Source organism: Fundulus heteroclitus, chromosome 9 (genome assembly GCF_011125445.2).
Source record: "Fundulus heteroclitus isolate FHET01 chromosome 9, MU-UCD_Fhet_4.1, whole genome shotgun sequence".
Taxonomy (NCBI): domain Eukaryota; kingdom Metazoa; phylum Chordata; class Actinopteri; order Cyprinodontiformes; family Fundulidae; genus Fundulus; species Fundulus heteroclitus.
This window is the reverse complement of record NC_046369.1, coordinates 9,091,778-9,116,451: the sequence shown is the minus strand read 5'-3', so window position 1 is coordinate 9,116,451 and position 24,674 is coordinate 9,091,778. Positions and strand designations below refer to the sequence as shown.

Sequence of the window (24,674 nt, the reverse complement as noted above, 5' to 3'; positions counted from 1 at the left end):
GTCGGCTAAACGGCTAAACGGAGTAAATGGCAGACAGCGTTTCAGAAGTTGGCAGAAGGAGAGGAGGAGAGGGGCCGAGGTGAAGGCCTCTCTTATAGATCCCTGTCAGTCAGGAAATGTGAACTTTAACAAACCTTTGAAGAGCACTCTAGAGAACTAATTCAGCCTTAGCTGACGGCGTGGGGAGAAAGGGAGGGTGAAGGAGAGTAGGAGGGGGGGGGGGGGGGGGGGGATGACAGAGATGAAAAGGGGGAGCGAGATAAAGACGGATAGATAAGGGAAGGAACGGATAGGAGGGAAGGGCCCGAAAGAGATGAAGGAGGAAGAGATGTATGTTCTTGGGCTGGTTCAGCGGAGTAGCGCCTGTGTTTGCTGCCAGATCAACATGTCATGTCGGAGGACGTCTTGTCACGTCAAATCGCTTCTGTCTTCCTCCCTGTCTGTATCCAGTGTCCTGCTGTACGCGCCGCTACACACACACACACACACGCGCACGCACACACTCCAGCTAGATCTGTTGGTTCGGGCAACCCCTTCATTCCAAAGGCAACAGCAAGACTTCAAACACTGAGCTGTGTCAATTCAGGCCTTCAATTAAATATAAAAGTCAGGAATAAAAAATGAGACACGAGGAACCCAGTGAGAAAAGCTCGGCGTTTATGCAGGACGTTGGGTAAATACCTTCACAGTGTCCTTCCATTGCTGGTAAGACTTTGAATTACCTGGAGGTGTGAGAAAACCAGGAGATATGAATTAATTACCATGTCCTCAGAGACTCTGTGTTTTCAGGATGATTCAAAAGTAACAGCATTAGTCATTGTGAGCCACAGAGTCATATCCAGAGAAACATATTAAACAGTTCATCTTACACACTTGTTTTGACGGTAAACCTACTGGAGACGGTTTTAAGCCTTAGTTTAAAAAGATGCTAACAATGAAACTGTATGACTTACATTGCTGTGGAAGAATATTGGCCCAATACATTTGTATTCTTCTTGTTGTCACATTTAAATATTTCTGACAAACAAATTTGAACAACAGCCAAAGATAAGTAAATACGAAATGTGGCTTTCAAATGATGATTGCATCTATTAAAAGAAAAAGGAAAGAACTGCTTAAACAGCCCCCTAAACCCAATAACTTCCATTAAGCATTTGCAGTGAATAGTTTGCATCACTGTGCAGGATTTTGTTTAAGTAATTCTCTTTGCAAAGTTGTTTTAATTCATCTGTTCTGTAAAATTACTGCTATTTGTCTTTTATGACTTCAACACTTAAATTTGATCAGATGGTAAGAACTATTTGCACACCTTTAGCTTCTCAATATGCTGTATTATCTATTAACGATTTTACAGTAGTTCTCCCTTATGATAAGTCTCGCTTTTTCTGCTGTACAGCCTAACTTTATATTTAGCTCAATATTTGATTTTCCATGAAAGTCTTTGATTTGTGTCTGAGTTATATATGAAATCTGAGCCGGTGTCTCGCTAAAATTTCAATATTGGTAAACAATGACAATGAAAATAAAAAATGATTCTTGATACTGTAGGTTTTTTGAGCATGAAAGGCCTTTTTAAGCAATCTTATGAAGTCTGGACTTTGCCCCCCATCTCTGGACATGCAGTTCAGAGATGGACTTGCTTGTGTATTTAGAGAATTGCCCTGCTATTATTAGTTCTTTTAAGCTTAAAGTCATAAACTGATGTCCAGACCTACAGGATTTTCTACTGGAGAGCAGAATTCAAGATTCTGTGAATGGTAGCAAGTCGCCCAGGTCCTGAAGCAGCAAAGCAACTCCAGACCATCACACCACCATCACCCTACTGGACTGCTGTACTGTTCTTTTCTCTGAAATTCTGTCTTAGTTTAACACCAGATGTAAAACTAACATTCATCCAGTGCAGCATTGATTCGATAATTCATCAGAATCAGCTTTACAACGCTCACATGCATTGTACAGAAACTAATCTGAAAAAGGAGGCACAGCCAAGTACTGAGCGCATAAACTCCACTGTGCACGGACACACATTTCAGTAGGCACAGAGTTCTGTAATTAAAAAACATATTTTTATTTGGTCTTATTTAATACATTTCTTGCAAACTGAATCTTGGGTTTTCATTAACTAAGTCATAATTATCGAAATTGACAGAAAAGCATACTTGAAATGCATTATTCTGGGTCTAATTAATCTATATATCATAGTTTTTTTTTTTTATTTTTGAACTCAGTCACTGGAATCGACTGTTTTTGATGAGAATTTAACTTATTCAGGTGCACATGTGGTGTGACACGGGGGAAAGAGCGAGCATTAAAAAACAAAATTGTACATCAACGATTGTTCCAAGTTAGAGAAGCGTTTGCAGGACACATATTGGCCAACAGACGATGCTCGTCTTTATAAACAGTCTGTGACACTTGAAGACAGATCAGCTTCTCAGACGAGCCGCTGCTTGAAAGAAACTTCAAGGGACAGGGCAAGAAGCTGGTGAAATGTAATTCGACCTAACCACCAACTCCATGTGACTTTAAACGATGGGACAAGAGGACACACAACATCATCCTCTGATGGAAAGAGCCGTTAGCTTGTTCACTTCCACTTCTTCCTCTTTCCCAAAAAAAAAATCTACATCTTCTCAGGCTTCTCAGGAGAAACTGAGAAGTCTGTGGTGGTGTTAAAATGGGACAAAGTCGTTTTGTTTTTAGCTAATTTAGTCAGTGATAGAATGTCTGTTTATTTCAAAATGAAGTTCACTTTTGTGGTGGCAGAACTGAGAGTTTTGACTTCGGAGCAATCTTAGAACCCACCTAAACAATCAGAAGATGGATTTGAGGTTTATTTTGTGATGTACACAGCTCATAATAATCACCCAAGCATCATAATACAACCATGTAACGCTTTATTAAGTTGAAAATGATAAGTAAATATGATAAAAATAACTAAGTAGGTTTCTTCTGTTGACCGTTTTTCACATGAATAAGAACACAACAGCGTCTATGAGGTGCAATAAATGTGAAGAATAAATACAGTTAATCTTACTGACAGACAAGTCTGGCACTACTCACTTCCACAGAAGCCCCCTTCTGTGATCTCTTCTTCAAACACGTCGGTGAAGCCGCGGCCTGCATTCAATTTGGCTAGCCGTCCGTCGATGAACTGCAACCATAAATTACAACATGCTTATTAAAGTAGTTGGGAGGGTGGGGGCACACTCACATATACACAGATTCAAACACTTCAGCCTCAGAGGGGTGCTATTAATCCTACCTGACGGAAACTACATCCAGAGATTAGGTGGGTTTGCAGGTAATAGGGATTTGTTAATATGGAGCAGATGAGAGATTAGAGTTGCAGACTAAATTCTGCACACTGTCTGAGACATGAGGAAGTTTCATTTCCTCCCTTTGTAACGCAGAGCCCACTAAACTCCATGTCGTAAATAAGCACTTAACGGCCGAGACGGCTGAACGTTTCATTAGCTCGGTGACAAAGAGCGCATTAATATGCTGCTCAAGCATCAACAAATAAACAGTAATAAACACAAAACTCAATGAGTAAAATTATTAAACTGAGTGCATTCTTCAGATGTAAAAAGTGACCGGTTAGCTTGCTGGGCTTCAACAGAGTATGATTAAATCAAAAGAGAAGAGAGATTAGAGGAAGGAAACAGCATAGTTCAGAGTTAGAAACACATCAAAGGCTTTTTTGAGCATTTTGGACCATTAAAAAGAATCTGCTGCCACACCGTGAGCAGTTTACAGTGTTGCTAAAGTGACAACCGTAAAGCATCATGTCAAAGCTGGAGTCTTAAAGGAAAATGTTTGAAAAAGCACATTTTAAAACCTTTATATTTCCATAAAACAATCCCAGGAATAACTGTTTTAACTGAGCCTCAGTTGAGTTTGAGTTAGCCATTACTGATAATATCTAAAACATTTTGTTAGTGGGAGAATAGTAAAACAGGTAGTAGCTTATCATGGCATTTTTCCAATCTCAAAATGAAAATATATTTTAATAACAAAGTCCTTTAAAACACCCAAAAGTTATCTTTCAGAAGCTATATATACCATTATGTGATCCTCTTATACTTCTTAAACTTTGACTAAAATATTTTCATTTTTTTTTCTATTCTCATTTTGTACAAACAGGTGGAAAAACTGGTAAGAATCCACCATTGTATAATCAGAATAATTAGTATTTGCGTATAAAATCCATCTGTGTTTTCAAAGCAAACCGTTTTACTGATAATAGCATTAATTAGTGAGATAGACCTTCAACCTTCCAAACCTTATTTTCATTTCTTTTCTTTTTTTTGAACAACAAACTGTATTATATTCTTTTATGGACAGCAACATATTGTCAGACCACTTCTTTAACACAACAATCCTACTCTTCCCCCCCTTGTGTTAGCACGTCCGCAGTGTAACACCAGCACAGGCTGTTCTTGGGTGCATATCCTCAGGGACAGCCCGCTAACTAGCGACCGACACGGCTACCCGCTCCTCCGGTCAGGAGAGCTGGAAACTAATCATTAGATCATTTTAATGAGAGGTGAGACGGCAGGCTCCGCTACATGGCTGGCCCAATTAGCGGAGATAATCAACCCAAATCATCACCTAGCCCGAGCCTCCACTTAAAGACCCCGCACCCCCACTCAAACCTCGGCCAGATTACCTGCCTCGCTGTGGGCCTTAATTGGACATTACTCAACAATGGCAGGCTGTGATCACAAACATGCAAATCTTAAAAAAAAAAAAAAAAAAAAAAAAGAAAGAAAACAAGCAACACATACACACTGACGAGAGGAAGGGAGTCATTTTCTCTGTTTTAAAGGGGGGAAAAAAAATTAACATTTGAAATTTAAAGACCAAATTGGGGTCAGATTTATTAAGACAAAATACAGACGATTTTAGAAGAATGCACAGTTTTAGTTTTCAAACTAGCTTATTTTGCCACCTAAAAACCACAAACAACGCATCTTATCAGGTTTTCAATTAGTCCAAAAAAAAAAAAAGAAAAAGAAAAAAAAAGTCTTTACTTGTGAAGTGGAAGGAAAACACACGAAATTCAAAATGTTCAAATAAAAATCTGAGAGGCATGGCATGAGTATCTTGCCATGCCTTAGTAAAGTACCTTATTAAAAATAAGCAATAAATACCATTTTGATCACAGAAAATTCTACTGTAATTTTTCCAACATGATTTTTGGTAAGTTCTAAGCAAAGTTAGAAAAAGTTAAGTTCATATGCCTGTGAGTAAAACCAGACGTATGAGGAATAGCTCCTCTAACTGGAAAAAGTCTTTGACCTGCAGAGGAACTGAGTTTGACAATAGTTTATGCTCATTGTCCAGCAGAAAGGTGAACCTGTGCCCCTGTCTGTAGTTGCTCAACCATCTTCTCTCGCCAGCTTCCCTGTTATAGCTGTAGGCCGGCATCCTCAGAGCATGATGCTGCCACCACCAGGTCTCATGCGGTGGGCTGGACTTATAGTTTTTCTCTGCATCTTGAGTTTTGGATGTTGGCCTAAGGGTTGTTTTTCCATGTCATCTAACAAGGCCACCATGGTCCGCATGTTTGTGACTGTCAGAGAGCTCTTGGCAAACTGAAGCTAGAACCTCTTATGGCTTCCTGTGAAAATGCAAATGTTTTCAATCTTCCATAAAGGCCAAATTTGTGCAGTAATAATTGTTGTCCTGAGACCAGACCCTCCCACCTGAGGCAATGATCTGTGCAGCTCCTCCAGAGCTACAACAGGCCTGTTGACTGTTTTCTGATTAATGCCCTGTCAGATTACAGGTCTCTCTCTCTCTCTCTCCCTCTCCCTCTCATCGAACAGAGTTTAGTGAGATGTTCAAAGATTGGGATACCGTTTATAATCTGACCCTGATGCTGGTTTCTATCTGGCTCTTACAGAACACTTTTTACAGACAAGTGGACTTCATTTATTAATTAGGCCACTTCTGAAAGCAACTGCTCGCAATTCAATTTATTTAAGGTTGTCAAGCATACAAATGCACACTGCACTTTTCAGATTATTAATAGTAAAATAAAAATAAAATTTATTGCTGTTGCTAGAACACAGTGTGAACAAGTAATATTATATCGGCATGGCACTGTATGCCATTCTCTCCCTAAATATTTAAATTTTACCTTAAAGACAATGCAAAGCTTGTGAATTTAACATCAAGCCCAGATATGTCCCCAATACCTTCATAAAATCTTGTAATAACGTAATCTTGCTTTTGCTTGCTTCTTCAGACAGTAGAAAAAGGAAAAGTTATTTGATCCTAAAGCTTTTGTCTGATTTTGTTTAAATTCTAGTTTGTGTTGCCAGAAGTTAGGCTAAGACTCAACAGCCGTGCATTTACAGAGACATGAACATGGAGCCTAAACGGACTTCAAACCTGTTCTTATTTGAAGAGTAAAGACATAGATTTAGGAGAAAGTGGCAGCTGCTGACGCCACTTAATATGTTGGGAAAGAAGTCCATCAAGCACAAAAAAAACAAAAACAATCCCACAATCTCATGAGGCATGTATGGAAAGGTTTGAAATAAACTATACAGTATGGATATCTGTTCAGTGTTGCCACATGCTTGTTAACTGAGTAATTTATACAAGAAATGCATTAAGAGATCCAAGGTTTATGTAAAAATTGGCATTGCTATTTTAAGCACCGCTTTCCAATACTGCCTTGGCAATTCTGCTCATATGCACCAAAACTGAATAAATATACATATAGAAGACTCCTGGCTGTAAACCATCTGGGTACAAGTGCCCCTCCAGGCTCTTGCAACAAGAAGAAAAGGGTTCATTTACTCTATATCTGTTTGCATAATATCCACACGACAATCGAAGTGTGCTCGAGAGAGTCTGAGCGAGTGCAGGAGCTGGAGACGGCTGATAGGAAGCAGGTTAATGTTGACAGATGTTCCCCCGCATTCTTTGTGAACATTTCTCCCACTTGTTCTGTTCTGAACAAAGATGGACTGCTTGACCGAGTGGGAAAAGAAAACAAAAAGTCAGAGTGTGCAAGAAGGTGAGTATGTGATATTTTATGTGTATATTTTAGGATTAGTCTAATGCCATTTCCTCAGAGGAAAACTATAATTTATATATATATATATATATATATATATATATATATATATATATATATATATATATATATATATATACACACACACACACACACAATTATTTTTGTAATTTTATTTAATCATAGCCACCAGAAAATCCATAATACCAAGTATGTTGCAATGTGAGATATTAGTTCCCAAATTTGTCTTGCAAAAAGACAAACTCTTTCAGTCCAGTGAGCAATTTCACCTCCAGTTGTCCGTAATGTGCTGCAGATTTACATTAACAACTCTGTGTCGCTCAAATGAGGGGACTGTTACTTACAGGTCTTAAAGGAACAAAAACAGCTAATTTAAAGGGGGTGAAAACACTTGCAATCAATCAAAAAAGTACATGCAGAAAAGCAATTTCCTGCTAAGATATGGTAACACCTCCAACTCAGGTAACACTTCCGAGGTATTCACATGTGGTGTGGACTGTGTTTAATGTGCACCGAGGTCAACAGAGTCCAAGAATATGGTTCGAATTTTGAAGGTTTAATCAGTAAAGCTTAACAGTATAAAATCTCACACTGGCTACTCTTTAAAAATAATAAGAATTTACAGCAGTGAATTTGATTTTATTCAAGCTGTATGGCCCCGATGCTCGATAAGTGAGCATCAAAAACCTGATGAGTTTCAGGAGCGGGGTAAAAAAAACAAAACAAACAGGCAACTATGTTAGTTTCTCCACAGAGAGTTAAAGCATAAACTCCTCATTTCTGCCGAGGAAGGGGGAAATTATTAAAAGAAAAAAAAAATCTATTAAATTAGAGTTTGAAACAAGCTTTACTAAGCGTATGCCAATCCAACATTTGTGAACACTAATCTGTTTTCAGACGTCATAGGAGCCTGAAAACATGAAGACCTTAAAAATAAGAAACAAATCAGAATTCAAATGGAATAGGTAGTTTTAAAACCCACATTTCTAAGACAAAAAGAGGCTTTTAAGTCCAGTCCACTGAAACAGGAAGCATTACCATATGATGGTGACGTAGCAGGTCTAATGAGACCATGTTGAAATCGGCCACTCTGATTGGCTGTACACAGATGATGCATCTTCTTGACAAAAAAACTGAGATTTCCAACAGGAATTTACCAAATGGATGTTTGGTGGCTGATTAGCAGCACAGAACAAGGTTTCTGCTACAAATTTAAACAACAACCCCACTTTTTAAATCAGGGGTGTCTAAACTGATTTAGACCCCCCAGACTCTCATACAAACGTGGTCCATTGGAACAGGTGATTGAAGAATTTTATTCTTTAATTACAGGCATATTATTATCGACCAATTAAAAGTAAACAACACACAGCATTTGCCTTTAAATAACCTCCCTTTTTGCACTTTCAATAATATAAAGCGTCACATCTTTCCAGTGACTTTCAATTAAAAGCAGACTTTAACTCAACAGAATCTGCTTTTAATTAATTGATTAAACGTTACTGCTGAAAAGGTTTATTGGTGAGTTGCTTAGTTTATTGTTGAACTGGTAAACATGTACGATTAAATTTGTTGTGATTTTGCTTTATTTTCATAATTTTATAATTATTTTTTTGGCCCACAAGAACTTTCATCTCAACAACTTTTAACCACGAGTAAACAGCTTATAGATTCCTGTTTTAAAGCACAGCCAGGACAATAACTTGCATAAAAGGAGTATCGACCAGACTGTTGCTGCTGTTTCTGAGAATAAAGTTCATCTTGTAAGCAGAGAATGAATGTGTGGTGCAAACACAGTTGCACCGACATAAGTGTGCCTAGATGCAGGTCACGTTTTTGGAAGCTGATAGTTTTAATTATGGGGGAAGGGATGTTCGAATCAATCTGTGTCGATTTTACTTCTTTGTTTACTATATGTATTGTACTGTAATTTGTGTATTTTATTAAATGGTATAATATAGTTCTAGAGTTATAAGTATTTTGATCAGGAAAAAGTACCAACTGGAGACATGAATTGAAAATTCTAAATAGTTATTAGTTGCTCTCTATGTATTGGGAATATAACTATATTGTTTGACATAATAACCCCACTTATTAAAAGTTATTTTTGTAAGTTTAAGCAGAATAATTTTCTCCAGCATTTACTCTGTGCCTGAGCCAAATGAAGGAGAGAACATTTGACTGCATCGACCAAATGTGCATCATCATCTGTAGTGACTATTTAAAACCAAAATAAATCTTGCTGTGGGAAAGCAGACTTCAGCAGTGGGACAGACTGTCCCAGTAAAAATGTTTTGACAACTACATTATTGTCCTGCAGTTCTATGTTCACAAGTAAAACATGGAAGAAATGTAAGATTCACACAACATGGCTCCCCAACACACTGAGATGACAGTTTTGTGGAGAACTGGAGATGTTGATGTCTACGGTCATCAGAGTGATAATGCTGGTCAGAACAGGAGCAGAAAATACAATATCTATCTGAATGTTCGCAGAACTTTAGCGTTTTGAAGTACAGTTTTTGTCACAAGTGGATATTAACCAGTGTGTGGAATCACATCAGGATGCATTGGTCACTAAACACTTTTACATCCCAGTAGGGGGCAGGTTTATTAAGTCTCAAAGCTCCTGCACTCAGACAACAGGGGAGCGGATTTCCTATTCCTCTCTGTGTACATCGGCAGAAAAATCTTCACATTAGGAAGAAAAATTCAACCTGCAGACTTTGCGGTTACTACTCTTATCTTGAGTCTCCATTTTAGGCCCGTTTACACTACACTTTTTTAACCGAGCCGAGACCAGTCCGAGCTCGGTAACCGAGATAACTCTTGTGTGTAAACGGTCAGCAGACTGAACCAGACCGCGCTAACGATAACCGGACCGCGCTAACTGCAGACCAGTTCCCCACCAGGTCTCGGACTGGTTTTTTTTAGCCCGGTTCCCTGATAACGAGGAGCGCATGAGCAGACCGCGTCATCCCCTTACAGTCAGCTGACTGTCAGCGGGTTTCCCGGCGTGTCTGGCTGCACGTCCCGATTCACACTCCATTCAGACAGATTTCAGACATTCATAATAATACTAGCTTCCTTACCGTGCCACACGGTTTCCAGTGATGACTCTGCTTATGAACCTCAGCGTCTGTTGTTGTTTCCTGCGTCTGTAAATCCTTATTAGACGTTCATTTGTCTTATCCACGTCCCAAAAGCCGACTCTATGTCTAACAATAACATCCTGAATATTACGGGTGCCGCCATTTTGATTTGCTCGGTCCCGCCTTCGATCCCAAAGAGCGGTAGTACCGCAGATCGCCACTAGGGGGCGAGGAGCAACCAAGGAACAAAAAACCGGGATAACTCTTGTGTGTAAACGGCTGCATTTATCTCAGTTAACTGGACCAAGCTCGGACCGGTCTTGGCATGGCTCGGTTTTTAGGTGTAGTGTAAACGGGCCTTTTGTTAAAAACTAGTGGCTGAGTATGGCGTTTTGAATGGAGAAATCAAGTTTGCCCTGTGGTTTATTTTCTTTCACTTGTGGCTTAAAATGCGGCATCAGTCACATGTTTTGTCAACGTCTACATCATGTGTCTGCAAACAGGAGAAATATTGGCAAAAACATTACATGAATTCTTATAAAAAGTATTAAAAATCAAGAAACTACCGAACAAGAGTACATCTTCATTCCCACAGCGTGTACCTATCAATATAAAAATTCATGTGTGCATGCGTGTGGCCATGCAAGAGAAGCGCCGCTTGTGTGTTTCTCAGCGGATGTGGGTCATGGTCAGAGCACCGCTTGGGCAAAACCACTGGCCCCGCTCACTTTAGCAGAAAGAGGAGTGGAGCAGATAAGCTCGCCCCATTCCCTGCTCTCAAGAAGAGGGAGGAGGAGGAGATAAGGACCTGTTTCCCAATGCTACCGCTTGAGGAGGCAGCCGCCCCGGAGGAGGCTTTGAACTGATGCTCGCTATCTGCTCTGCCTGGGAAAATTATGAACAGGGTGTCCAGAGAAACAAAAGACTGATTGAGGGCCGCTGTGCTCTTCTCTCAGGGGTTGGGTGTGGGGGTGGGGGGGGGATCATACAACTATCATGGGTCAGAGAGCACAAAAGGGTGAGAGAACAGGAGGGAGAGGAAAGCCAGAGGTGTCTTTCCTCTCCCTCTGGCTCCGCTAAGTTTAGCATTACTGAAGGGACTTGGAGAGAAAACACATCAAGTATACATGAGGGATTTTTTCCCCCCCCTGTTTTTAATAGAAACCACGCATGGATAGAGGATACCTGCTTAAACAGACCAGACATGGAGCACATAAATAACTATGTTACCACTGAGGAGAAACTATATTTATTAGGGAGTACATGTTTGAGGAGCAAATTACAGTGTGGCGTGACGTTTTTTGTGCTTTTAGAGACCGGCACAAACGTGTTAAGGGCAGAATGCAAACCCGTTGCTTGTACAGTCAGTGGACCCTGCAACCCCAACTTATCGCTGTTTTGTTAGTACTGAGGATAAAACTGAATAAACAGAGAAACATTCGAATCTGAGGCCGGAGATAATGGCTGTAAACAGTTTGAAGGGGTCAGGAACCATCCGTAATCCGGGCTTTGCTCCCCTAAACTCCTCCTCACTCTGAACAACCGAACTGTCAAGATACTAAGCGCCAACCCCGAGCAGCTGACAGTTTGCTGAGAGACAACGTCCATCTGGACTAATCACGTCCCAATGAACAAGAAATCTGCTTAAGGTCCTAACTAAAGTGTGGTTACTGGAAGCGACTAAAATAAATCCTGTCAAGTTTTACTTATTTTTTTACTTGGGTTTGCTTCAGGTACGCCGCACCAAATCATAAATGGATGAGTTAACTGTGAAAACAGAGCATCATGAGCAAGAATGATGTAAAATCTCTTTTTCATAATGAAAATTTAAATGAAAAACAGAAAACAGACACGTTTTTTTTTTAAGTTTGCACCAAATTTTCTTATCTGCAGCGTGTAGAGAAAAGTCAAACCCTCCCAGCTGGTTGTACCTGTTTAAAGAGCTGCAGGTTGACGGCCATGGACAGAAAGTTCTTCATCATGCTCGAGCGATGGTTGACAAAACTCTCCTCACAGAACGTGATTGGTTCTCCCTGCAGAGTCCAGAGCGACATTAATGGCACAAATTAAACAAAACATTTAATGAAACGTATGTCATTGTTCACATGTTCAGGTTTCTTCATATCAAATCATATTAGATAGATAGAGAGATAGAGAGATAGATAGATAGATAGAGAGATAGAGAGAGAGAGAGATAGATAGATAGAGAGAGAGAGAGAGAGAGAGATAGATAGATAGATAGAGAGATAGATAGAGAGATAGAGAGATAGATAGATAGAGAGATAGATAGATAGATAGAGAGATAGAGAGAGCGCGCGCTAGCTCGCTAGCTCGCGCGCTCGCGCGCGAGAGCGCTCGCTCGCTCGCTCGCGCGCTCGCTCGCGCGCTCGCGCGCTCGCTAGCGCGCTCGCTCGCGCGCTCGCGCGCGCTCGCTCGCTAGATCGAGAGCTCGCGCGAGCGCGCGCTCGCTCGCTAGATAGCGAGCTCGCTCGCGCGCTCGCGCTCGCTAGAGCGCTCGCTCGCGCGCTCGCTCGCTCGCGCGCTCGCGCGCTCGCTCGCTCGCGCGCTCGCTCGCTCGCGCGCTCGCTCGCTCGCTCGCTCGCTCGCGCGCGCGCGCGCTCGCTCGCTCGCTCGCGCTCGCGCGCGCGCGCGCTCGCTCGCTCGCTCGCGCGCTCGCTCGCGCGCTCGCGCGCTCGCTCGCGCGCTCGCTCGCTCGCTCGCGCGCTCGCGCGCGCGCTCGCTCGCTCGCGCGCTCGCGCGCATATGCTCGATCGCATGATTCTAGTCGATAGATTCTGGACGCTTGACTGATCTAGCATAACATGCTCGATCGCTCGCTGCTCGATCGAGAGAGCGGGATGAGATAGAGATAGAGAGAACATTAAGCAAAGATTTCTTTTGGAGCTGGGGTTGTAAGAAAAATAAAGTGTCGTGCAAACTTCTTCATTTCTATTGAACTTTTGAACATTTTGTCATTTCACAGCCACAAAAGCATTTCATCTGGATTTTATGAGACAGAGCAACACAGAGTAATCCAAATACATTGTTTTCAAGATTGTGTACAATAAAAAAAATCTAAAAAGTGTGCATTTGCATTCAGCTCCCTGAGTCAATACTTGGCCGCTTTTGCTTGAATTACAGCTACAGATGTGTCTCTACACTGATACTCAGAAAATAGCTGAAGGCTGGTGGAGAGCATCTGAACATTTTTAAGCTTTAACCTGGATTCTAATTTGGATTTATGTCTGGATCTTGACTGGGAACCTCTAACGCATTAACATGCTTTGATCTAAACCATTCAAGTGTAGCTCTTTAGGGTTGTTGTTTTGCAGCCTCCATCAAGACTTCTTCCAGGAATTTCCTGTATTTAGCTTTCTCCATCTTGCCATAAACTCTGACCAGCTTCCCTGTCCCTGCTGAAGAGCATGACGCTACCACCACCATGTTTTAACGTGGGGATGGTTTGTTAAAGGCTTGTTGGTTTTAATCACACACAAAAAAAACGTGCTCACTATGGCTCTTTTTGATTTTCTTGTAGCCTCTGTTGCAGAAAGGCCAGAACTGTGGCGTCCCCAACAAATCCTTGTTCTGTCAACAGATTCTTCCACCTTAGCTGTGGATCTCTGCAGCTCCTCCAGAGTTACTATGAGCTTTTTATTTATTTATTTAACCATGAGTTTTTGGCCAGTTCCCTGATTAATTATCTCCATGCCCAGTTTTGATGGTCTGTGGAATCGAAAGGTTTGGAGTCGTGCCATATTCTTTCCATTTTCAGATGATAAATTGAACAAATCTCCACAAGGTGTTAAAAGCGTGAGATGTTTATTCAACTTCTCTAAAACTCTGTCCCTGACCTGTCTGCTGTGTTCCTTGGTCCTTATTTGTTCATAAATGTTAACTAGCCTCTAAGTCCTTTACAACACAGCTGCATTTAACAAATAACTTTTTATTCACAAACTGGGAGATTTCTGCTGAAAAATGAAAAAACAAGCGAAAATAATTTTTTTTCCTTTTCCACAATGTGGAAAGGTTTAAGCGGTATGAATACTTTTGCTAGGCACTGTAAATAGGCTTTATGGTGTAAACCGTAAAAGGCCTTCTATAGCTGTCGGAGTATTTCAACAGATTTCTTCATTAGTGAGGAAAAAAACAAGTAGAAATCTAATCTAATACTGAAACAGGAAGGAAACAGAGGGAAAAAAAAGGAATTTAAGCTTTTAAAAGAAATAAAAAACAGTCTCCTTTCAACCATTTCCCCTGGCGGCGCACATATGAGCTACACTGGACCAGATGACGGTGTCCCACTAAACTTCCCAGTCCTCCGTACAAACACATTATTACATTATTACTACTTCTTACATCATGTCTGTCGGCCTGTGAGCTATAGACACAGAGGATGACAACAGAACCACTCCAGGCCAATCACACGCTGCCCTCCAGTCAATTTAAATTCCTGTTTTCTTATAATTAACATAACTCTCACATATTTCAACGATGCTCTAAATTCCAGCGAAGTAAAACAATGAGCTTTGTCTGTTCAAGGCTACGAGCACAATGTGGCTCTTACAAACAACTGAACAACAGCGGAGAGTAACCTCATTTTCAAGGATGGGAGAACGATACCAGTGGCCCACATTACTTCACAAGAATAAAGCTCCAGTTACATCACAAAAAGTTTTACAAGCAGAAAGAAGGTTTTTCACCCTAAAGGGAGGGTAACACTAGCCATTACCGGGTGGGGTGTCCAAACTTTTCATCAACAATGCCCATTTTTGAGGATATCCGTCGATGAATACAAAAGGTTTGTGTCTTTTATTTAGCTGCAATTAAATCAAATTTCTTCCTGAGATAAATAAAAACAACGCAGACATAAAAAGAAATAAACATTTAAGGTAAGACGTGAATATTTTATAGTAATTTTTTTTCACAGCTATGTTTTAGGCCTAAGCGCCTCCGGCTAACGCCTGAGGTCCTCAGTCAGAACTTTTCTGGCCGTACCACAGCTAAGGAGATCAAACTTCCTCAGTTCGAGCACCGCTTCTTTAAAAAATTCTTCCTGATGATCATGCAGGCAAATTTACTTGTTTTTTTTTTTTTATTTGTCTCAAAATTAGTTACAAATATTTAGATTTGAAGGGTCTGATACTGTTTCATAACTCACTTTATATCTTCTTGTGCTACCAGAATTTTTGCTCATTTTTCCAATCCATTTACTTTTTATATATATATATATATATATATATATATATATATATATATATATATATATATATATATATATATCAGGGTATGCTTATTTAATTGCAGAACATACACCTCCACTGACAATTTTTTAAAAATGTAACAGTTTGCTTACACTTCCTGTTAAGCCCAAAAGTATTTAAACCCCTGGCAGATTTAGGTTTAAAGTCATATTTTATATTTATCAACATGCTCATTCTGACTGGTTGTAATATTAATGTTTGGGTGTGGCTTAGGAAGAGTTAAATACGATATATGCGAGATATGTGTTGAGGGAGCTAAAGATTAGGGTGATGGCAAGGAGGCCATCCAGCCTTAAAAACTCAAAGCTCAATGCAGAAGATAGATAATCATTAATTTTTCCACTGATTACTAAGAAGGAAATAAATTATTTTTCATATAAGGCAAAGCAAATGTCTTTGTATAGCACATTTCAGTACAAGGACAACGCAGTGTTTTACATTATTAAAACATAGGAAAATGAATATAGAATCAAAGAAAGTTACAAGTTAGTTGGTAGTTTAGTTAATGGTTTAATTAGAACAGTCAAAGGCAATTCTAAACAAATGGGTTTTAATCTTGATTTAAAAAGAACTTTTACAGTTTTCTGGGAGTTTGTTCCAGATAAGTGGAGCATAGGAACTAAATGCTGCTTCTCCGTGTTTGGTTCTGGTTCTGCAGAGTAGGCTGGATCCAGAAGACCTGAGTGGTCTGGAGGGTTGATACACTGATATCAAGTCTGTGATGTATTTAGGTGCTAAGCCATTTAGGGATTTATAGACTAACAGAAGTATTTTAAAGTCTATTCTCTGAGATACAGGGAGCCAGCGTAAGGACTTTAGAACTGGGGTGATGTGCTCTACTGTCCTAGTCTTACTGAGGACGCGGGCAGCAGAAAAAAACAAAAACAAAAACAAAGAAGCTGCTGAACATCATGACACCCTGGCCACTTTCTCCACAGACTCCGTCTTGTTCAACCCTCTGAACTGATCATTCACAGCAAGTTCAAACTTTCACTGAAGCTGAACCTCAGTGGTCCTGCTGGATAAAACTAACTTCACAAGTTATTTCAGGTTGGTTTGACAGAAAAGCATTCTCTCCGAGTCGGTGAGAAACGCCCGGTGAGAAGGACGCCACGCTCAAACTGATGGCGTAAGAAATACCCGTATAATCAGCTGATTGCCTTTCAGCTCATTATCAGGCTCCGGTTTTGTTTCATTTACAGCTCAGCAAGACTCCCACTAAGCATCCACACCCCTCCTTCTGTTGAGGCATATGGGTCTGTGAACCGCTCAGCACAACTCAGCTCCTTCCAGGAAGATCTTTTCTTCAGCGCCGAACAATGAGCAGCACGGTGATACTCAACAAACACCGCTTGAAATTATGAGTAACTTCATTAAATTAGATGCCCTGTTTAGATTTTAACATGTATGTTAAATCTGAGGCTTTTATGCAGACCTTGTCTACAAGCAAACACAGAGAGCGTGAGTGAACTGAGAAATTACTGCTCTCTCTCACACACACACACAAACGGGCTGCATCTCGGCGCTCGTGTCAGAGGGGAGGCAGTTTGTTCGTGTACTGTCTGTATACAGAGGAAAAGAGAGACAGCATCAATAATGTAGCATCTTGACTCCGGGAGTCCACAAAGTCCAATTAATCTCAAAGACTAAGCAACAAAGGCTTCGCTATTTGACAAACAGGACATGGTGTAGTTTGCTCTGCTCTGACTCACACTTGATAAGCAGAGAAGATCTAGAAAAGAAATGTTAGGGGGGCTTAGTAAAGGAGAGTTAAACACCAAAGGTGGCTAAAAGGGATCTTCAAAGGGAACGTCCTGACTCCTTCCAGCTCCTCTGACATTTCACTGCTTCAGACAAGCCCACCTTAGCTCTGCTCTCTGCCTGAAAACACACCTCTTACCCTCAGTCAAAACTGCCACAGTCTTAACAGACACAAGTGAAGTTCGACTCACTTCACTTCAGCTAAGACTGCTACCAAGTCCTGCACACCACCAAGAGAAAATATCGCTCCTATCGATATTTCTACTTGTGAATATGAATTTATATTACAAGTACTGGGATTTGTTGTTTCACGAGACGGTCTAAAAATTATAATATTAATTATCTTGTGAGGCAAAATATACAGAATTTTCAGTTATTCGAGTAATCAAACACATCATAGATTGAAAATATTAAAATTAGGTTTGTACGAATAGAAGATGACAGATTTATACGCCCCATCTATTGTAATACAGCATTGTGTAACGACTTGTTTCCCTTTAAAAAAAGTTAAATAGCTAAGTATTTCTTTCATAAAACTGTGAAAAGATGAATTACTGTGAAACTCTCATATCCGAGTTGCACCATGGTGCCACATCGACATAGCAGCGGATGTGTTATCAGATTCACATCTTTATTCATCCTTTGTTTTACGTCAGACCCATCTGGAGTGTTTGTCACCAAAACGCTCCATCTTGGTGTGTGTAACCAAGCATATGGTTCCAGTAAACAGATTACAAAATAAAAAGTAATTGCCACATCTGTCCTCTCTTAAATTTTGTCTGACTTTTGATTTTGAGGTTTTTTTAGGGTTATTTATTTATTTATTCAAATTTAAACCACATTTGTCCAATGGCGACGGACGTTGGACAGATGAGTGTGTACGTATCTTGTTTAACTTTTGGCTTCCATGTGACTTCACGCTGCTCTCTCATTGGTAACATTGGGGTGCAGACCTGTGCGGCAGTAGCCAATCACCACTTTTTGTGTCACTCTTTATCCAATCAGATTAACGCATTTTCTGGACTATAAATCATATTTTTTCATTGTTTGGCTGACCTGCGACTTACAGCCATGTTTTAAAACAATAATTCACACTGTGACATGAACCAAGAAGTAAACATCACCATCTAGAGCTGGAAGAGCGCGCTCTAGGCTTGTGACCACTATATGCTGGTCTTGTAACACTTAATTAACTGAAAAGTAAATGCTATTCTGCAGATTACAAAACTGAGGTAGTAAAATGTGCTTGTTAGGGACTGTTACTGCAAAACGAAGAAAGCTAATGGCCAGAGCTGGAAAAACGAGTCCACAGATGAGTGGTTATACAACCTGCAGATTCAGTAATGTGGGATGAGATCAGGAGCAGCTTGCTGGCTGGTTGGCTTTATGTTATTCAGCCAGTTTGTTGTGGGTCCTATTGTGCAAATTAATCTTTTAATATTAAATGTTGGTTTTTGGACTTGGATTTTGTGAAATAAATTTCTAAATAAATTCAACTTATAGTCAACTGCGACTTATTTATGTTTTTTGCCCTCTTTATGATGCATTTTTGGGCTGATGCGAGTTACATCCAAGAAAATACGTTAACTCATCATACCTGTTAATCAAAGTCACCCCCTTGGCAGCTTAGATTCGCGAGAACGAATGTTACTCAAACATTCGAATGTAATAGGAAGAGTCACACAATAACAACGAGATACGAGACTGGTGACAGGAGCGATGTTTGCATGCACAAAATTTCATGATCAGATGGAAACGTATTCAGATTAAAAAAACTCAGATGGCACGGTTTATATGGGCACGCATTCTGATCATGTGTGTTTATAGGCACCTGGCTTTATTCAGAACAAGAAGTATTTCTGCCTTTGCTGAACAACACAAAATAGCAAATAAAGCAGAAGTGTACGAGTTTGTCTTCTGTGCGCCCACCATAGGCTTGCACTGGGTTCTAATTACGATTGAATCTTCACTTAATAAATAATAAATTTTTCAATGTTTCTAATAGAACGGTTGCATCGAGAGCACAGCCAGTTTTGCTTCCCGACATATTTCTGCCACTGAAAGCAGAAATACGTGACGTTGACGTGGGGCGCACATTCGCACTCAGCTCGCAGAACAAGTTGATCCTGACAACCGTTTACTGACAAGCCGATATGATCATCAATCGGCATAAACCACCCGTCTCATTCAGAATACAATTTCATTGCGATTGAGCTTAACCTGATCACAAAATTCTGATTGATGCATTTTTATTCCGACTACATTTGTCCAGATAAAACGTAGCTAGTGAAAGAAAACTTGGTAATTTATTGACAAAAATCTTAATTTAACCAGACTTAGGGAAAACAGTTGTTAAAGGATTCTGGACCAGACCGACAAGACTTAAAATCCAGCAGCAGCCAAGCGACCGTGGACGGACTTATGTTGAAGTAGAGTCGTTGATAATTGTTGCATTGTAATGGTCGATTTCTATTCCTAAACAACCGGAGAACCCCTCTAACTATCCTGTTCCCTGTGTGAGGGAGCAGGATAAACCTGGTCCACATCCAGCCTGGTTTAACCAGAGTTCTTGTTGTTAAAAACCTTATTATTTAGATTTTGGTGGGTTTAGGGTCTGCAGATATTTTATCACTCTCATTGCCTAAGTTATGAAGATCAACACACATCTATATCTCTTAAATGGCACGTTTTCTTGTTTTTCCTATTTTGAGGAGTGAATAAGAGATTTATTAGGGATATTCAGGGATGCCATTTTGTGTGGCCCTGGTGAATTTGTAAAAACATTTACGTCTGAAACTGGGACTTTTTTATTTTATTTTAAGCACTGCATGTATTTATTTACATCAAATATTTGGATGAAACTTGGTAGCAGGTATATTTAAAGCATTTCATGTTAGATAAATACTCTGAATTACAGATATTACAGAATAACTAAATGACAATGCTAGATCCTTACCGGTTTATATCTGAGAGCATCTCTGTAAGATCCGAATAGAGCGGCCTGCGCTCTCAGGAAGGCCCTCGCTACTCCACATCCTGTTGCTGTGGACTGCTTCTTCAGCTTGCTCTTCAGAGTGGACACCTGGTGGAAAACATGGAGGATGGGAAAGAGTTGGAAATGATAAAGACAGGGATCAGGGAGAGAGGGGGGGAGGGAGGGGGGGAGACATGGAAGGGTAAAAGTTAAATTATCACCTCTGAAATTGGCGGAGGAAACAGCTAGCCTATTCTGGGTGTGAAGTATCACATTTGCAGGTCATCTCAAAAAGGGGGATAGAAAAGAACGAGAGACGCTTCAGCCTTTCCTCCGAGCTTATCTGTTGTGCTGCTGGGAGCACCTGCTGCTTTGCTAATTGAGCAGCACATGTGTGTGTGTATGTGTGTGTTATAGGGTGGGGGGGTGGGGGGGATTGGGAGAGAGGGTAAAGAAGAGAGAGGAAATAGAAACTCGAATCTTTGCTCTTCCTCTTTCAGCCCTTCTTCCCCAGCCATCCCCTTCTTCCTCCTTTCATTTCTGCCTCCATGTCTCGACTCTCCTGTTCCTTCTATCCAGACCTGCTGTTCTCCCCTCCCCTCTTGGCTCTCTCAGACTCCCTCTAGAAAGGGATTCTTGACATAAAACGTCTTTAATTATTTCTCCCCCCCCACCCCCCCTCATGGCTCTGTCTCCAGGACTCCAGGCGAGAGTGGAGGAGCAGCAGGCCCGAGCTTGTTTCAGGATGACAAAAGATTCACCCAGGCCACCGGGCCCTGGGGAGTCTGGGAAGGAAGTTGTCAAGAGGCTCTCCTCACCTGCTCAGCAGTGGTCTGACTGTGTTGTGGAAGTGCGAGGAGGAGGCAGAGATACAGTAGTGATGTCATGTAGTGAGGGACTGTCTCTTTCTCTGTGTGGGCTGCGCCAGCTTTGCACAAAAGCATATTTCCCCGTCTACGTTACTCTAAAGCAATCACCTGCAAGCTGACGCAAAGAATGAAACGACGGCTTAAAGCTTCAAAAATTTACGTCGCTTACTTCTGCAATATTTAATAGTGTGTAAAAACACCTGCAATAAATGCTCATCTTTTACATATGTGGAAAAAGGATGCGTGATAAACAATGTTTTAGGTAAAACTTTTCCCAACTCCAGTTCACTTTCTCCATTTTAAGACGCACATGTAGAGCTGGTGCGTGAAATCGAGAGTGTGAAGCGACCAGAAACAGAGTAAATTAACATTTAGAGTTAGCAGTCTGGTTTCTCCATTTAACACTGCATTGTTAATTTCCACAGTCCAACTTATTCACTGTTTAAAACAACTCAACACCATGTTGTGATGTGTGCACTCTGTGTGTGTCCTCTGTAGCTGACAAGCTTTTTCAGTAGCTCTAAAATGGTATGATTATCAGAAATCAGTTTATTGTTTCATCTGCTAACTTGGCATTGAGCAAAATACATGCAGATCACATCAGTCATTAAAAATAAGCCACAGGCTCATTTTTAATTGGGTCTTTGTAAATAAGGTTTGGGTACCAAAGTTATAGTTTTAAGGAAATAATCAATCAGACAGGGATCAGAATCGGACAGTTTTTGCCTTGACTAGCTCTGATCTGTGATCAGCAGGTAAAATACAGAAACATCCTCTTTTTATTATTCTTTATATACCCAAAACCAAGAGCCCTCCCAATTTGCGGCCTATGAATCCATCAATAAGCAACATGTACTTAAATGCCTTTTTGAATCGAATAAAATCAGCTGAGGGTTTAGGGACACATGCTTTGATGCATAAATGGGGATATTCTCAGATTGAAATCTACTATCTCAACCGTTTAACGTACAGAGTTCATTATTTTATAGCTATTAGGGAAAAAAATCTGTAAAACTTACAATCGACAGGTCAGGCCATAAACAAACCCGCAAATTATATCGGTTAATTCAAAAATAAAATTGATTGGTGTATCTGCAGTTTCAAACCAGCCACATTTTCCCATCATAACTCTTTAACAGTTTATTTTAACAGTTCAGGTCCTTTTAATGAGATCCCTGAGAAAGTGCCGGAGGGTGCCCTGACTGTATACAGCGAGTCCTCCTCCCCCACCTGTTGCTATACACTGCCTGTCAGCTGACTGAATGGAGGAAGCTACGCTTCTTTTCTGGCTTACATGAAGGACAAATTCGGTATATTTTTGATCATGATAAGAAGTGACTGCCACGGTATGGAAACGAAAGGACAATCTTATTTGGTTAAAGATGGCCCTATTAATTACCTACTAAAATCAGCTTGTTTTTCTGCATAAAGTGCAGAACACCAAAGTATTATAATATTCTGTGCCAAAGGAACTGCTGATTTAATGAGTGCTCATTAGATAGTTCTGCTTAAGTCTGCAAATTAAAATAAGACCTAAACGTTGTTTACCTGGGCAGATATATCACCCAAAGGCCACGTCAAGCCATTAAGATTAGCCCAGATGAAATAAAAATCATGAATCAATTCTGTATGCATTTTGATCTTTCAATCAAATCCCAATATTCTTTTATTTTGAAAAGGTTGCTTTTAATTTGAAGGTAATATCTGCTGTTTATAGGATTGTAAGAACAGAGAACGATGTGAATTACCCAAATAAATGCTCACCCATGCCTAAAAAAGGCTAGAATATTTATTAAAAGAAGATGAATTATTATTTTTTTTATTTTGTGGAAAATAGAATCAGAATTGCATAATAGATTTAAACTACCAACCACACAAAGGATGCAGTTATTTAGCGACTCAAGTTAAAGGAGACTATTATTTAACTTGAAAATGCAGAAAATGTATTTATTTTACATACAGTAAATACTAGAATTTACACTTTGACAACTGTTTTATAAACCCTAACCCTGGTAAATATTATCTATAATAGTTATACATGTTAGATAAATAAATACATTCAGTTCTGAGTATGATTATATTCCTCAATTACATTGACTATTGAAAAATGGGAAATATTACTTCCCACCCCTGTTAAAGCCTATATAATAATCATAGCAATTAATATGTGTTATTTTTAAGCAGCAGAACTAATTGCTGTTTTCCCTTTTAAACCTAATCAATCTTGTCATGGTATACATATTTTTTTACTGTAAAAATTTAGTATTTTAACTCAAAGACACAACATCATATTAGCCGTTGTCTAATTCCAATCATTGGTGAGATCAATATCACTGCAACTAGAGAAGTCTGAGCATATCTCACACAGAGGAAAGGCCGAGAAGAACCGAGAGGCTGACAGACAAAAGAAGAAAAGCAAGACGGAGATGTCGGTCTTAAACTGGGACAAAGACAAAATGAACAGTGTTGATTCCACTCCCCTGGGCTTTCCCCACTCTCCACAACGTCCCCACGCTGCCATCGCAAAATGCTTCCAGGCATCAAACAGAAAGTTTACCATGGTTAAATTAACAAGTGTCATCTCCATATTCACTCATTCTGCTAAATGCTTTTATGTTTATGTAAAGCCCTTTGTGGGATTAATATTTCATGTTTATGTGCTTATCACTGATTTTTCTTGTGTGCAAATCATTAAACTGCCTTTTTTTTGTGTGTGTGTGTGAGGAGGAATCAAAGCGAAGACATTGTCAGTCAATGAGGGGGAGGCTTACCCAGAAGACTGTCAGAGCAGACGGGATAGCCGAGTTTACTCTGCAGAGTCCTGTACTGCAGCTTTGAAAGGGTAAGAGCACTCCAGAGGCAAACAGTTTTTAATGAGGCCGGGGCGCAATCATATTTTTACTTTCGTAATAATACAAAAACAGCAAAACATAATTTAAGTTTAACAGTTTAAGTTTCTTTCAGTGAAGAATAAAGCTTTGGAGTAATAATATTCCTAATGTTCAGTTAAATTGCTACATTTTTTCAAATCAAACGCTTTTAGCTGCGCGACGAGAGTACGAACCTCATTTTTACTAATAGAAATCAAATCGCACGACCCGCCGAGCTCGCTCACATTCCAGGCACACACACGAACACACACAAAAAAAAAGAAATAAACGTGTGTTTTGTAATTGGATCCTGAATGTGGTGCCTACGCCACAATCATCAGGTATGCCTCCACGGTAATGGCTCTGTCAAACTAATTAACTTCTACAGTTTGAGTGAAGCTAACGAGACGCGTACAGGCATCAGAGGAAGGCCAGGCTCTACAGGTGATAACCCTATTTGGCAGTGACATTTTTTAGTGTAAAGTCACAGTGGCGGTGATTAGATCAAAGGCAGAGACTCCCCCATTGGGTCCAATTAGAACTATAGCATTGTACAGGGAAGGGGTGGCAGGAGAAGAGAGGGGTGTGGGTGGCTGAGGGAACGGGGAAAAGAAAAAAAAAAAAAAAACTGTTGAGTTATGATATTCATAATCTATGCAGAGAGGCCTTTCCAGTACAGGTCTTCTCCCCATAGCTGTGATCTTTTCAATTTACATCAAGGGAAGATAGTCGGGGATGAAAGCGGGGCATCCGAAGGCGCGCAGCCCACAGAGGGCAGACATGGGGC

General features: G+C 40.2%; 1 protein-coding gene across 3 annotated transcripts in view; it reads right to left on the bottom strand.

Moving 5' to 3' along the window:
• The window catches only part of dennd1b (DENN/MADD domain containing 1B), a 160,689-nt gene that overhangs the window by 24,336 nt on the left and 111,679 nt on the right, over positions 1-24,674 (bottom strand). For all 3 annotated transcript variants that reach the window (XM_036140967.1, XM_012853610.3, XM_036140968.1), the window contains 4 exons: positions 20,131-20,256; positions 12,081-12,182; positions 3,064-3,154; positions 682-722 (listed from right to left, as the gene is read on the bottom strand). In XM_036140967.1, coding sequence (XP_035996860.1) covers positions 682-722; positions 3,064-3,154; positions 12,081-12,182; positions 20,131-20,256 — 360 coding nt within the window. The remainder of the gene's footprint in view (positions 1-681; positions 723-3,063; positions 3,155-12,080; positions 12,183-20,130; positions 20,257-24,674) is intronic.